The 15,318-nt window shown below is 41.2% G+C and overlaps 1 protein-coding gene across 3 annotated transcripts in view; it reads left to right on the top strand.

The window, feature by feature from the left end:
• Nucleotides 1–3,559: 3,559 nt before the first annotated feature.
• The window catches only part of MYO3A (myosin IIIA), a 191,110-nt gene continuing 179,351 nt past the window's right edge, over nt 3,560–15,318 (top strand). For all 3 annotated transcript variants that reach the window (XM_089533391.1, XM_089533390.1, XM_089533392.1), the window contains exon 1: nt 3,560–3,590. In XM_089533391.1, coding sequence (XP_089389517.1) covers nt 3,588–3,590 — 3 coding nt within the window. In that variant the 5' untranslated portion in view covers nt 3,560–3,587. The remainder of the gene's footprint in view (nt 3,591–15,318) is intronic.

The raw sequence follows: 15,318 nt of genomic DNA on the forward strand, positions 1-15,318 counted from the left end.
CTTATGAAGTCTGGACTGACTTGAATTTTTCTAGCAGCACTTGCTCTAAGTCAGGATAGATCAGTGCTTGCAAGTCTAGAAGCACCAAGACATTTTGATTAGCAAGGACAATAATGTCATCCTCCACATCCTTCAGCTTTCCGAGTTCATTGTAAAGCTAGATACAATGCTCACAGTAGTTTTAAAATGAATATTTCCACCAACAATGTTTCTTGCCTACTATCTTTATTATTGAGAACCAGCGTGTTGTAGTGGTTTGAGCTCTGGACTATGACTCTAATCCCTGTTATTACTAATATTTGGAGATGACTTGGTCCTGAAGACCCATTAACTTTGTTAAAAAAAGTCTTGATGGAGATGGAAGCTGCTAGAACCAATCGGTTGATATGGATCAATACAGGTGTCAACATTGTGGGATGCTTCTTAGGGAGTAAGGTGCGTTACAGACCGCCCTAAAGCGGGCAGTCTGCCACTGCCGCCATTAGCTGCAGCGGGAAGCCCCAGTGGCCAGACCACGAGGCTTCCGGCCGCAGCGAAAAAGGAGCGCCAAAATGGCGCTCCTTTTTGGCCCCCGGAAGTGGCGCAGCGAAGCGCAAGGCATGCACTCGCGGCGTCACTTCCGGTGCACTATGTCTGGATGCTGTGCGTCCAAGACATAAAAATGGCAGCGCCGCGTGTGTTGGGAACGGGACCGGTTAGGAAGGGGCAACCCTTCCTAACCCTAGGATACCCCTTCCTAACCCTAGGACGCACGGAGTGCATCCTAAATGGCGGTCTGTAACCACTTGCTCTTCAAAAGTTACCATCATACCACTCCCATTATTTTTCCCGTCTCCTTGTTAAGCCAAATTAGCAATGAACAGAATCCCAGAGAGGCTTCTTATCTATCCAATAGATTAGAAATATTTCCCATTTTATAGGATTTATTTCCCAATCTCTCTCTATTCCTTTCCTCTAGGAGGCTAATAGACCACTCTTAAGTCTACACAGAAGTTATTCTCATGAATTCAATGGGGCTTGCTCTCACATAATTAGAGACAAAGTTGCAGGCTCAGAAAAGATACAACATTAAAGTGATCTTATAAGTCAGTGATGGCGAACCTATGGCACGTGTGCCAGAGGTGGCACTCAGAGCCTTCTCTGTGGGTACACATGCTGGCGCCCTAGCACAGACTTTGCCAGAGTTTCTTACTAGAAAGCCAGAGGGACGTGGCACTTTGCAATAAATAAGTGGAGTCTGGGTTGCAGTTTGGGCATTCGGTCTGTAAAAGGTTCACCATCACTGTTATAAGTTCATTCCTTCCTTTGCAACCTATTAAAATATGGCCATGTGGCTTATGATATCTCAGTCAATCAGATCTGTTGAAAGACAGTATAAGCATTGAAGAGGCTGGTGTTGAAAGTGAAAAATAAATATGATTGACTTGGATGAAAACACACTTCTTTTTCTTGTGTGTGTATAAATTTCTACTCCTCTGAGATGCAAATATTAAGTAACTATTGGCATAGTCAGAACCAAATCTGAGAGGTAGCAGATGTCTCATTTGAATGTTAAACAGTGTTAATGCCCTTCTTGATGAATATTGGAATCCTGGGATAATTTAAAAATGATTAAATGGTTACAGTTAATAAAAACTGCCCAGAATAGAAATTTAATGCTCTCCTCCCTGCCCGCCTAAAAAGGCTAGTTTCTTTACAGAAATCTACATTCTGCTAAGACACCATTTTATTATGAAAAGCACACAGTGGCAATTACACAAAAGGTACTTGAAATACTGTACAAATAAAAAATTAAAATAAGCAACAAAGTCATAAAATGCAAACAATAACTCAGCAGCAGGTAAAAGCTGGCTGAAACAGACAAGTGGGTTTTAGACCCACTGAAAACTAGGAAGAGAATCAGGTAAATCACAGGTATGGTCACAGGATCAGACCAACTTAGCAAATCTTAGAATTAAAGCAATTTGATACCTTTTAAATGTCACAATTATATCCTACAGGCTCCTGGGGTTTGTGGGGCACCAGAGCTCTCTGACAGAACAGGCAGAATACCTCACCAAAGTACAGATCCCCGGGATTCTGTGGGATAGACTCATGCCAGTTAAAGTGTGTCAAACTGCTCTAATTCTGCAGTGTAGATACACTGTCATAGTCCAGCCAGGTTCATAAAGTTATGGGCAGGTTTAACAAGCCTAGCCTTCCACCTTCCCTTATAAAATACATTTCTGAAAAAAGTATGCATCCAAGTGATTACATAGTCCCAGTACAGACCGCCGGTTTGCAGTGGCCTGGGGCCAGTTCTAGAGTTCTGGAGTGTGCAGCATCGTATGAACCCTAGCACGTATGGATGGCGACATCTTTATGCAGCTGTCCATATGCCGTGCATGTCCATGACGCAAGCGCGGCGCCGCACTTCCATCATGGATGCATCACATTGCACCAATGGCACACTGAAGATGGTGTCCGTGTGTGCCAAGAAGAACCCGGTTTTTCTGGGTTCTTTTTGGTCCAAAAGGACACCGCACAGTTTGGCAGCTGCGGCATCCCTCCGGAGGAAAGCCCACCTTTATGGCATCAAAGTTTGTTATCACTATACCTCTGAGATCTGACTCATTTAACCTACATCCACCAATAGATCCATCTATATATTGACCAACTTAAATGAAGGAATCATCTTAAGGACACATGATCATCTCCATCTATTCATTGTTCTGTATTAATTTCCAATCTCACACTGGGAGATCTCACCTTGTGCCTCTGATAATAAATCTAGCTTTTTAAAAATGCTGTTGAGTAAGAGGAATTAGGCATTCCTCTGTCATCGATTCTTAGGTGAGCCTCTTCTTTCTTCCATGCCAAAATTGCTTTGAAAAAATATATTATTATAAATAATTTAGCTGTCACAATCCAGGAGTTTTGCAGTAGCTTGCACAGAAGCTGAAGAAGTGGTGAAACAGAAGAAATGCCAGAGCCAAGTGGCAACCTAGAAAATGAGAATCCAGAGTCAAAGGGTGCATCTACACAGTAGAAATAATGACATCTGATACCACTTTTTGGAGTCATGGCTTCATCTTACAGGATCCTAGGATTTGAAGTTTTGTGAAGCATCAGAACCCATTAACAGAGAAGACTAAAGACCCAGTAAAACTATAAATCCCAGGATTCCACAGGATTGAGCTACAGTTCTTAAAATGGTGTCAAACTGCATTATATTTATAGTGTAGATGCACCCTAAAAGCCCATGAGTTTTGGCCACCAACCAGTAGTGACAACCCCTGGACCTAGTTCTAGCACTGGGACAGCACATTCTTACCTGAGAGCTACATGATCCCCAACAACCATCCAGCAGCACATCCTGCATGAGATACTGAAAACAAGGAAGAGTGGTAGGCTCCAAAACAAAAGCCTATCCCTTTAAATCTTTCTGCTTTTTTTGTAAAGGGTGGAGCTTGGAAGGGACACTCTTGGTCCAAGATATAAAAGGAGTCATTTCTACATCTACAGTGTGCTTACAACATATTACAGATGCTTGCTTGGTGTCTTTCCACTTGGATCCCACTGCTGGCCTTAACACAACCATCAGAATCATGGTAAATCAGTTTCTGCTAAGAAATTTATTTAGCTTTCTTGTTTTAAAATTGTTTTTTAAAAGCAGTTGACCATTTAAAATTGATTTCTCCTTAATCAGTTGATCAGTACAATTTGATCTGTATAATTTGATCAGTATAATTTGAATTGATTTTTACTTCAACCAGTTTTGATTAATATTATTGTGCTGTGCATGTGTGTGTTTATTTTCTCCCTAACTTCACTTCAGTTTTATTTATGTGTTGAACCTAAATGCTAGCTATCATTTCAAGGAGTGTTAAAGAAACTTGTTTCTCCTTCTCTGAAAGTGTAACATTCTGAATATCTCATGTGTAGAGGTTTTAATGTAAGAATCTATTCTAATGGGTAGTGACAAGAAAGACCTTGTAGTAAGTATGGAAGTGGTCATGCAAGCCCCCCAGATGTTGTCAGCACCTTTCACAGTATCTTCCTTAAGACTAGTGTCTTGCTTCCTAATTATCCAGTAGCAAGGGATCTAAATTTGTCCTTAAAACCAAACCGGGTTTAACAGCTATCTTCTTAAGTGCAACAGGAGCTGTGCTTCCTCTCAGAAAGGCATTAAGCACTTCTGAAACCCAGATGTAAACCCACTCATAGCAGATTTGAATCTGGAGCAAGGGCTTTAAAGGCTAAAAGCTTTATTGAGGCTTTAACTTTCTTGGACTAGAGCCCACTTTTTCAGATGCACATTCTCAGTCTCCAAAGATGTAGATGGGAGGGGGATGCAACAAGACAGGGAACAGGTCATAAATACAAAGAGTTAGAAGCAGCTCTGTGGTTTTTCCTTGCAGAGCCTTGTGGCCTTTTTGTCACTGTGTGATAATATAACACTACCTGTATAGCTATGCCTCATCCATTCGATACTATGTTAGGAAAGAAACCCAGCATTCTGATTATATGTGAATTGCAAAGAATAGAATTGGTTGAAAAACTCTAGTTCAGCAGTTTCAGTCTGGAACTTTCCTTTGAAGCCTTTTTGTTAAAAGCATAATAAAGTGACATTCTGCTTGTTTTACCCAGATTTTAGTCAATTATAAGAGCATTCCGGCCCATTATGACATTTGGATTTTAAAAAATATATATCCTGCCTCTCCCACAGGATTGAGGCCGCTAACAACAGCAATAAAATTCATACAATACAAAAATAAAATAATTTAATAAAAACAAATTCCATCATTCCCTCCCTCCCTTCCCAACAAGAACATAACAATTCCAACATAACAATAATTAAAATAACCTATAAATCATTAAAACAATAGAAGATAGGAAAATGGGACAAACAGGACATCTTGGGGTACTAATAGAATGGTCCCTATTAGTGGAGCGACCAAGCAAGTTATCCAGGGAAGGCCTGTCAGAAAATATCCGTCTTGATAGCTGTTTTAAAGCCCTCAAGATTGGTAATATGCTGGATCTCTTCTGACAGGCCATTCCATAATTTGGGAGCGGCAGATGAAAAGGCCCTCTGGGTAACTGCCATCAACCTATTGTTAGTTTGATGCAGTAAATTTTTCCCAGAGGACCTAAGTGTGCGGGGTGGATTATAAGAAAGAAGGTGATCCTGCAAGTAGACTGGACAATGGCCATGAAGGGCTTTAAAGGTCATTACCAATACCTTGTACTGTGCCTGGAAACCAATGGGCAGCCAATGAAGAGATTTTGTGTTTATGTCACATCTGTATTCACTTCTCTTTCTGCATAAAAGCTGGCCGATTGTACAATCAATGTAAACAGTAGAAAATCATTATTGCCAAAATTGTGGCATATGTTTTATGAGAAGTAATGAACAAGGTAAGGATGGTACAACTGTCAGTATTGGATTCTGTAGCAGTGTAGCACAATCTGAAAGAGGTGCCAAAAATGACATCTGTGTTTCATTCCAGATTTTGTCCCTGAGTTTGTTTCTCTATCAGATGAACTGTTCCTGCAGTCCTACTTTAGATGAGAGGGGACAAAAAGATATGTGCAGAGGGAGATTCAGTCTACATTGTCATGCTGATTCAAGTCATCTTCCTTCATGTTTGGTGGAAAAATTACAAACATGGAACTTCTCCAAAAGGGGAATTCATGGAAAGAAATGTACTTCAGTAGCGGAAAATAAGCCCTCTGGCTAGATAAAATTCTGACATCATTTCGCCACTGTAGTGGGCCCTTGGTATCTGCTGGGGTTTGGTTCCAGGATCCCCCATGGATACCAAAATCTACAGGTGCTCAAGTCCCATCAAATACAATGGCATAGTAAAATGATGTCCTTTATAAAAGGCAAAATCAAGGTTTGCTTCTTAGAATGTATAATTTTGGGGAATATTTTCAAGCCATGGATGATTGAACCTGTGGTTAAAGAATCCATGGAGATGGAGGGCTGACTGTACTACAATTTTGTGATATGATAGCTAAAACCACTACTTTTAGTTAATTTCTATAGTCTGGGACTCCCAAGATGGCCAACAACTATTGTAAACCATAACATAGTAATATATCAGTTTTAAAACTGATAACAAAACAACATTCAAACAATACCATAAACCAGCAATAACAGGACATCAGTGGATGATATAAAAGAAAAGACCAGAACTAATTTATATTTTTCCATGGCAGAGGTTGGGGCTGTTTCTGAACCACATCTCTCAGAATCCCCATGATGTCTAGGGGATTTGTGGAGCCATAGTCCCCAGGAAGTAACATTCTCAGGCTCAGCTCAAAGGTATGCCTTAATATGGTTGCCAGTCCAGGTTGTTTTCACTCATGATTACACAACAAATGCTCTATCTAGGCTGGTATTCCATTTTTCAAACTGGCCAACCACTTGCATTTGGCAAGCCTACATACAGCCCATGAGGGCAATTATCCTCTCTTGCTTCATGGTTCCCAGTGATTTATATGACTTATATTCAGAAGCATGATGCCTCACATAGCGGGAAGAGGGGGAAGTGGAGGGGGAGAGGACTGGCTGGTTGCCCCATAGTGAAATAACTACAGGCTCACCAGCAAGAAGGCCCTGCCTCAGATACCTGTTGGTCATATCTTGGGACAGAAATGGCATAGTGATCAAGGTTTTCTTGAGCTGGGTGGGTGGATCGGTGTCACATGGTTGTATGAAATGAAGTGACTCAATGAACAAGATAATACTTGATGAAAGTGGGAGGCAATAGGAAAAGTGGGAGACTGCATTATAGGTGGGATGATTCAATCAAGGAACTTTCCAGACCTGAGCAAGGCTGCTAATAACAGGGTCTTTGGTGATTTCTCATTCATAGGGATCTGTCATTCAGTGGAAGTTGGCTCAGTGGCGAATAATAACAATAAATGCCCTCATTTTGCTCCTGCACCTGTAGTTACAACCCTGAGTCCTCTCGCTCTGTTTATGTGCCCAAAATTTAAATGTAGGTATTATAGTATCAAAAGAAAAAAAAAGGTAGCAGTCAAGATGAGGCACATTCTTTCTTCCTTCAAAAACACCAGCTCTCAGTTACAGGTCTAGAAGGCACCTGCTGCAAATTACAGCAGGACAGTTTTAAATATAGCTGTGGAAGACTTTATTGTCAACAGCGAAGGTAAGGCAGAAATCAATTTTGTTTTGGTGTCACTGTGTTCGATTTTGCCTATGGAGTGACTCACACCTAAGTGATGATTTGTTGCTGTGCTGGGTGGTTAATTATAAAGATAAGGCACTTCCCTTGTTCAAAGATAGCACATGGGGACTATGGTAAAATTGTGAGGACAATGAGCAAAGTTTAAATTAGGAAGGCTTGAGTTTAAAATGGTAGTTCAACATGACTGTAGCCAAGGGTCCTTTTAGGGGAATTTTATTGTTATTGTTATTAGCTCAAATATTGCAAGAGGAGGGCCTGCTACGACGGCCCTTGCAGAATCGTCTCCCGATATGTATACGGAGCAGACCAGGGGATTTGACCAATAAATGGAGCTGAGACAGACTTCTAGAATTAATAACCAATTTATTTATAAGGGGAAAAACACATACGATTCACTAGCATACACACACACATACAAGGCTCAGGAAAAGCATAGGTTAGCATGGAATAGGATTTTAGGCATCACTGGGGTGATACGTACCAGAATGTAGACTCCCTCCAGGAATCCAAATGGAATATGATGAGGATGGCATGGGGCTCAGCCATGGAATGACTGGCCAGGAGCCAGGAGCCAGGAGCCAGGTCAGGGTTCAAGGGGACAGAGCTTCCCCCTGAAATCCAGACTGGCCCAGTGAACAAGCAAATCTGGGAGTATTTATAGGCAAAATCTTGCTTCTGGCAAAGGTGCTTGATGGTGAGAACAAAGGTGTTGAATTACTTGCTTTTCACCTGGATGTCTGGATCTGATAATATCAATGACTTAAGCTGCTCGGACAACAGACTTGAGGAGGGGGTGATAGCTTCAGGAAAGGCAAACATTTTACTCCTTCTGACTCAAGATAATCCCTTCATGCGACTTCCCAGACCTTCTAAGATGTAAATGGGGCTTCTCCCCTCAGGGGAGGTGCACATGTCCTCTCGCTTTGCCAGTAATGGAGGACAGGCTAGGAGTCTGGCCAGGGGTCATCCAAGGGATATCATTGATTCCAAAATTTATATGAAGCAGCATGGGTAACATGACCGACGCCTTATCTATCACTGAGTTAGGTACTTTTTTCTCTTTTATGTGCCATTTTAATAGAACAGTCTCATGCTGCTTTCTAAAGCTGGAAGCAAAAGTTGTAAAGAGGTGTTCTTTGCCGAAGTATGTGTTAGTAAGGCAAGAAAAGAACTATTTAAGCTTCTTCGGGTATGGAGAAATGCACCTGATCTTTATTTTAGAAATCAGATGGGTTCATAATGCGTCCACAAGAGAAAGGATGCTTTTATGGTTGGTCCCATAAGGTTTGGTTCACTAGTGATACTGCAATACTTTCAATACAATAATACAGTGGACTCTTGTTATATGCTGGTGTTTGGTTCCAAGATCCCCCATGTATAACAAAATTCGTAGATGCTGAAGTCCCATTAAATATAATGACATAGCAAAATGGTGTCTCTTATAAAAATTGGGAAATCAAGGTTTGATATTTGAAATTTATACTTTTTTGAATATTTTCAAACTGTGGATTCCTGAATCTGTGTATAAAAAAATCCATGCATAAGAAGGATCCATCTCCACTGTATGTTTTAAGAAGGCCCCAAATAAGTGGGTGGTACGTAACTTGCAAAGGGTCCTGACAGGCGTCAGAGAAGTCCAGTTTCTCAGTGTGGACAGACTCCAGTATTGGATGTTGAGATAAAAGACATTCTGTACTATTCTCTAGTCTGTTCATCCACATGTACAATCCACTTAGTTCCTCTAACCAATGCAGCTTTTACGATGTGTGTGTATTCAGTTCCTATGCTTTTCCTACAAGAAGGATGAGTGTGGTGGATCCCCTATCCAGGCTGGTCCTGCATGGACTTGTATCACTCATCTTGTCCTTCTAATCTTAAAGTCCTGTCCTCCCTGGTTCTGGTACTTGATCCTCAAGGTGATCACTATCCTGGAGAAGTGGCTGTGTTGATCTGAGTCCACTGTTGCAACATGTGGCTAGTTTTCCTTACCAGTTATTAAAATAAAACATCCAGATAAGAGATCTAGAAAATAAGAAGAGTACTGTCGGCCCTCCACATCTGTGGGGTTTAGGGGCATAAGACCCCATGAATGTGGGAAAACAGCAAATAACTCCCCCCCCCCCCACATGGGAGCCAGTTAAAGGGACAAATGCTTGGCTGCAAGGAGGGGCAGGTGGGAAGATACAGACACAGCCTACACCAAAAACCTCCAAGGGATGCATGCAGTTAAGATTCATTTTTTTCTATTCCCGTTTGATAAATGCTAATTATAACCCCAGGCATCTGAGGAACAATTTATTGGGAAACCTTTTGAACCAATCTTGCCAGTAAAAATTCAGCTTGAAGAATTCAGCAGTTCACATTGCTTTGGGGTATTCCTCTGCAGAAGGCACATCTGTGCTATTTTGAAGGAAGCTAGAGTAGTTTTGATATGAACAGCAGGACTTCTCAAACTGGGAGTGGAGTGTTCTCTACACCTCTTTCAGTGCAAAGAGCAGATGAAGTCTATGGCTTGTAAAACTACTTGACTGAACTGTATAATCATTCCTCCTTCATCCCAGAAGATGGCACTGCAACTGTACTGAAAGGCAAAATGTGGAGACCTGCTCCAAATACACACACACACACGCACACCCTGTGCACATTATGCTGTGCAGCTGACTTGCAAATAACACCTTACTCTATCTGTTTATCTGAATAGCTATCTGTCACTTCCAGCTTTTGCCATGCATATCATGATAAATATTATTTCTTTTAAGAACTTTTAAAAACCAGAGGCAGACTACAAGAAATTTGCATTTGTTCATTATTAAACATTTTAGTAGCATTTCATTAAAATACAAGCCTGAGATTGTCAGAAGGGCCTAAATACCCTAAAGGCACCAGATCCTGCCTGATCTTGGAAACTAAACAGGGTCACTCCTGGTTAGTATTTGGATAGAATCAATGAATTCCTGGTTAATAGGCTTTAATTCAGAGGAAGCAGCTCACAAAATCAACTCTGCGCATTCCTTGCTTTAAAAAAACTCTATGAAATTCATGGAGTCACTATCATTTTAGACAATTGGCTCGAGTGCTGAACCAGTGGCATCACTGGCTGACACCCCAGAGGAAGTTGGGTTATTTATTTATTATTTTGGCAGTGTCAGATTTGAAAAGCAAGTGTTTTCTTTGAGGAAAAAGGTCTCAAGCACTACCTGCCCATTGGCTGCTATACATAGCAATGGCCTCCATGCTTTTTAAAAATGAAAAAGAAAGCAGAAGTGTGAGCTGAAAGATGAGGACCCCTTAATCCACTTTGGTTTAGTTCCACAGCAGCTCCCTGCCTTCTACCTGTGTTCAGATGGATGGGACCTGACCATTTGTTTACCTCTATTTCTATTTGTTGTTGCTTTTGTGTGCCTTCAAGTTGTTTTTGGACCTCTCATGGGGTCTTCTTGGCACGTTTCATCAGAGGGTGTGTGCTATGGCCACCATCTGAGGCTGAAAGAGTGTGACTCACCCAAGGTCACTCAGTGGGTTTCATGGCCAAGATGGGAAATGAACCCTGGTCTCCAGAGTCATAGTCCAAGCACTCAAACCACTACGTCACACTACAGATATTATAATTCAACATCAGTGCTTATTTCCTTATTGACTGGAGATTTGCCTTCACATGGGTGGAGAATCGACAGGAACTACAGTAGCTAGGAAAGAGAAGGAGACATTACTTTGCTGCATTTGCAAATCCCATAGTCCTCTTCAGTGGGTAACATCCCCCTATCTTCTTAATTTTTCTCAGAAGTAAAAAGTATACATTAGGTGACTCATCATTTGAAGTAAGAATGCCGGTTTTCTGAACAGTTCCCTACAGTGCTTTGGAGAAAATTGTTTCTGCCCAGTTGTTCCTCCCAAATCACAGTGTTCGCTTCAGTGTTTTTTTTCTTGTTCCCTCCTTCTTTCCCCCACCCGCTTTCAAACAGATTAGGCTGCAGCCTTTTAAGCATGGGAAGATATTACCCAGCAGCCTTTAGGATTATGTTATCACCTACAACCAGATGGAGCCTATCAAGGCTATGTCAATCACGCTACACCTGTTGATCTCACAGGGAGCCAAAAAATTAATTGCATATAAATGTTTTTTTCTAAAAATAAAATAAAGCAAGATGCAAAAAGAGGCAGCGGGAAGAGGGAGGAAATAATGACTCATTGCACAGAACATTCAGAATAAATAAATGTAAATAGAAAAGAGGAGAAGGGGAGACAAAAGAAAAAAATGCTGTCTCCTAGTTGTGTTTGTCTTGGAAAGGAGCAGATTCTTTTTCTTTTGAATGCATGGAAAGATAGCATTTAGGACAGAAGGTCCATACTAGTGAATATTCGTGGTTTGTGGTAGATAATAGACAAATGCTGGGCAAGGTGTTCTCTTAGTGGCTAGAACATTCACCTTGAATTTTCCTGAAGAAGAACACTGCCAGCTATGAGGAATGGGTGATAAATCTGGGGTGTGGGGTTGACACAAAAATTGATCAGAATTGTCAAAGGTCTTCATATTTAGGAAGGAAAAACAATAACGATGATGAAGATGTACATATAGGAGAAATACAAACTCACCCTTTTGACAATCCAGAATTTAGGCTTTGAGTGCTTAAAGCTTTAAAAAAATCTGGGTTTCAAGTTCTTGTGCAATGGAAACATATAAGTGCTGATTAGGATTGTTACCTCTCTTTTTTTCCCCCTTCTGAAAGCTCCTTATATTTAATGTGCGTAAGGCAGGCATGTATACAGTGGCCCTTTTCTTTCTGGAAGTACCTCAGTCAATGATACTGTATTTGGCCAGTGAAGGTAGAGTAAGATGCTTCATCCATTCCTGCTGGCTTTCATCTCTTTCTCTGTGAATCCACTCTGGGTTTTAGTTCAGACTTTGAAGGTACTATCCAACCTGCTATTCCTCATCCTCAAAATAATTCCAGCTCCTTGAAGGTACTAACCAAGATGCTCTTCCTCATCCTCAAAATAATTCCAGCTCCTTGGATAGTTTCTGAAAAGTTAATACTAAAACTTTGAGTGGATTCTCTGCTCCACTGACATGGAAGCCATCAGCAGACAGCAAGAACCCTTACGTTTTAAGAATTCAGATGCAACAGAATGTGAAAATGGCAGATTTTCCCATCCCATACTTAAAAACTGAATTATTAAAAAATTACTCTCCAGAGTTTTAGGCCAAGCCTGATTCAGATCAGATTATTTTGGCTCATATTTGCCTCATTACCAAGAACGTTTGAAAGGGATGATTTGACTTGAGTTTCATCCCAAGTAGATACAACTCATAAAGGAAACAAAGGGAGAAGAGGTGATGTCATTTTATAATCTGGAAGAGACTTTTTTTTCGTTCTTGTCTTGCCATTCTGTTTCTTGATGCGTTGAGAAAATGTTGCAGATGAAAGTAACTAAGGCCCGAGACAGATGAGTGGGAAGCGGCATGCCGGCACCGATTCTAGGGTTCAGGAGTGCGCACCAACCGCACACTCCCAAACCCTAGTCCGTAAAGATGTTGCCATCATGGCGGCCTCCCATCCCTCCGGGGGCCAACATGGTGACGCAAGCACAGTGCCGCGTCCATACATCGGGGCGCCACACTTGCGCCATTGACATGCCACAGTGAGCTAATTGTGTACTGATGGCAGTACCCATGTGTGCCAAAAAAAACCTTTTAGCGGGTTCTTTTAAGTGAGGAGGGAGCCTGTGCGGTTTGCCTGCTGCGGGCTCCCTCAGGAGCAAAAATGGGTGGCTCCAGCCCACCCTTTTGAGGCAGTCTGTTGAGCCCCTATATGTAGCATTTGAATAAAGTTGATGTTCTATTTTTTTTAATGTAAATATTTCAGCAACCTCAGTTCTAGACATCTGGGGGTTAAGGGAAATTTCAATTTGGAAGTCTGAATTCTTACTGGGGGGTGGGGTGGGGGTGGGAATGCCCTCATTTTGCCCTCTCTATAGCTATATCTTTGCAGTGTGGCTAAGGACCTACTTGTCCTTCAATGGAAGAAATGCACCTATACAACTGATTCTAATGAATGTTTACTTCAAAAAAAAAAGGTCCTGTGGAGTTCAGTAGAACCTATCTCCAGGTAAGTATGCATTTATGCAGCCTTTAGCAACAAAGCATTGTGCAGTGGGAAGGCATCAGTGTGGGAGAAGTGATTGAGGCATGTATTCAAAATCTTCCCTGCTTTAAGGGGTGCATGTCCTTAGATGTACAGGAATATTGATCTCAATGTATGCCTTTGTTTGTTAATTGGATTTATATCTCACCTTTCCTATTGTGAGCTTAAAAAAACATATACTGTATTTTCTGGCGTATAAGACTACTTTTTAACCCAGGAAAATCTTCTCAAAAGTCGGGGGTCGTCTTATATGCCGGGTGTCATCTTATAGGGCAGGTGCTGAAACTTCTGAGCCAGACTGAAGAATCTGCGGTCGCCGCATATGGTGGGGGGGAGCTCAAAAACGGCCGCAGCCACATCCTCACCGTATGCGACGATCGTATGAAAGCAGCTACCACTCTGATAGTCTTGGAGACAGGGAGAGCTGGGCAGGCAGGGAGAGCTGACCAATCCAAGCAGGCTTTGTATACAACAAGGTTTCCTGCTAAGTACCTGCATGTCATTTGAATTAAAATTACCATATTGAAATCAAATCTGATGTATTTTTAATTTTTATTTGGTGTGCGTTGGAAGAGGGGTAGCCTTATACGGTGAGTATATCCCAAACTTTATTTTAACTGGAAAAGTTGGGGGTCATCTTATACGCCGGAAAATACGGTACCTTATTTTATTCTCACAAAAATACAGAGTGGTAGGTCAGCCTGAGAGTTTATCTGCATAGCCCAGGGTTGGCCAGAAAGTTCAGAGTGACCTGAGTCCTCTTTTTCCAGGACATGTCCTACATTTCAACCTTTTGTCCAGGAGGAATTTGAAAATGTCCTCCATTTTAAGCATGACTAAGAAGCGTGAATTTATATTTCTGAGTTCTTTTAGCTTTTATTTTGGAATGTCCTACGTTTTACAGTGCCTAGTCCTCCTTTGCACTAAGGACATCTGGTCACCCTGAGTAAGTTTCATGGCTCAATCGGGACTGGATTCTGTATCTCTCAGTCCAATGTTCTAACCACTATACCACAATGATTTGTTTGAAGTGAAAAGAAAAATCCATCTATAGATACAAAATGCTGTTCAGGCCTGGTTTGTCATTCTGCAGGAGACTGTTCTTGCACTTTCTGATGTGACAGGCAATATATTGTGCCTTCAGTTGTCACTCTAAAAATTGTAAGGGAAAAGAGGCAGTAGATGCAAGGAAGAGAATCAGATTTTATCAGCAACCTCTCATCCTGGTCTGTGAGCTTTGGAGGAAACATTAGAGATGGGAAATGGCAGGGCTGTATCTGCAAATAGGTTACAAATAGATTCTAAATAAAGAATTGGCTGTGCACAGCCAGCAAGATGGCAAGAAAGCAAACCTTGAATTAGGTCTTTTGCTAGAAAATGTGTTTTGCTGCTATTCTCAGTATGACAACCTGACAAAGTAGGTTTGAAGCAATGGTACAACAGTGACATCCTGTGGTGTTAGAGGTACAGCCTATGTAATATAGTTGTTCTCTCCACGCCACTTATCAAAGACTTCATACCTCAGTATTGCTATTGTCTCTAACAGAAAACACGGAAAGTTAATGTTCTGTAAACAACTGTGTTCACAATGATTTGGGTAGGAACGAAATATAACAGCCAGGCAAGCCCCAGGGGCATGAGGAGAAGAGTTGTCTAAAGCAAGATCAGGTATTCCAGAAGTATCTGCTAATTTGGGACTGGATTCACATTCCCATCTTTACCCTTAGTTTAGCCTCATTCATTCCAGTTTCTGTATTTTAATTATAAGCAAATAATCCAAATGGTATAATACAATCTGCAAAAAGTATACTTAAATATAGAACAGCAAAGCCGTAAACAGTGACTAAATCAGAGTAAAAACCAACACACAACCACAAGTATCTACATGATAGAAATAATGGAAATTGTCACCACTTTAACTGCCATGACACAATCCTATAGAATACTGGGTGTCCTAGTTTTGTGAGGCACCA

The sequence above is a fragment of the Sceloporus occidentalis genome, unplaced genomic scaffold (assembly GCF_023333645.1).
Source record: "Sceloporus occidentalis isolate IW3139 unplaced genomic scaffold, rSceOcc1.0.p SCAF_7, whole genome shotgun sequence".
Taxonomy (NCBI): Eukaryota; Metazoa; Chordata; class Lepidosauria; order Squamata; family Phrynosomatidae; genus Sceloporus; species Sceloporus occidentalis.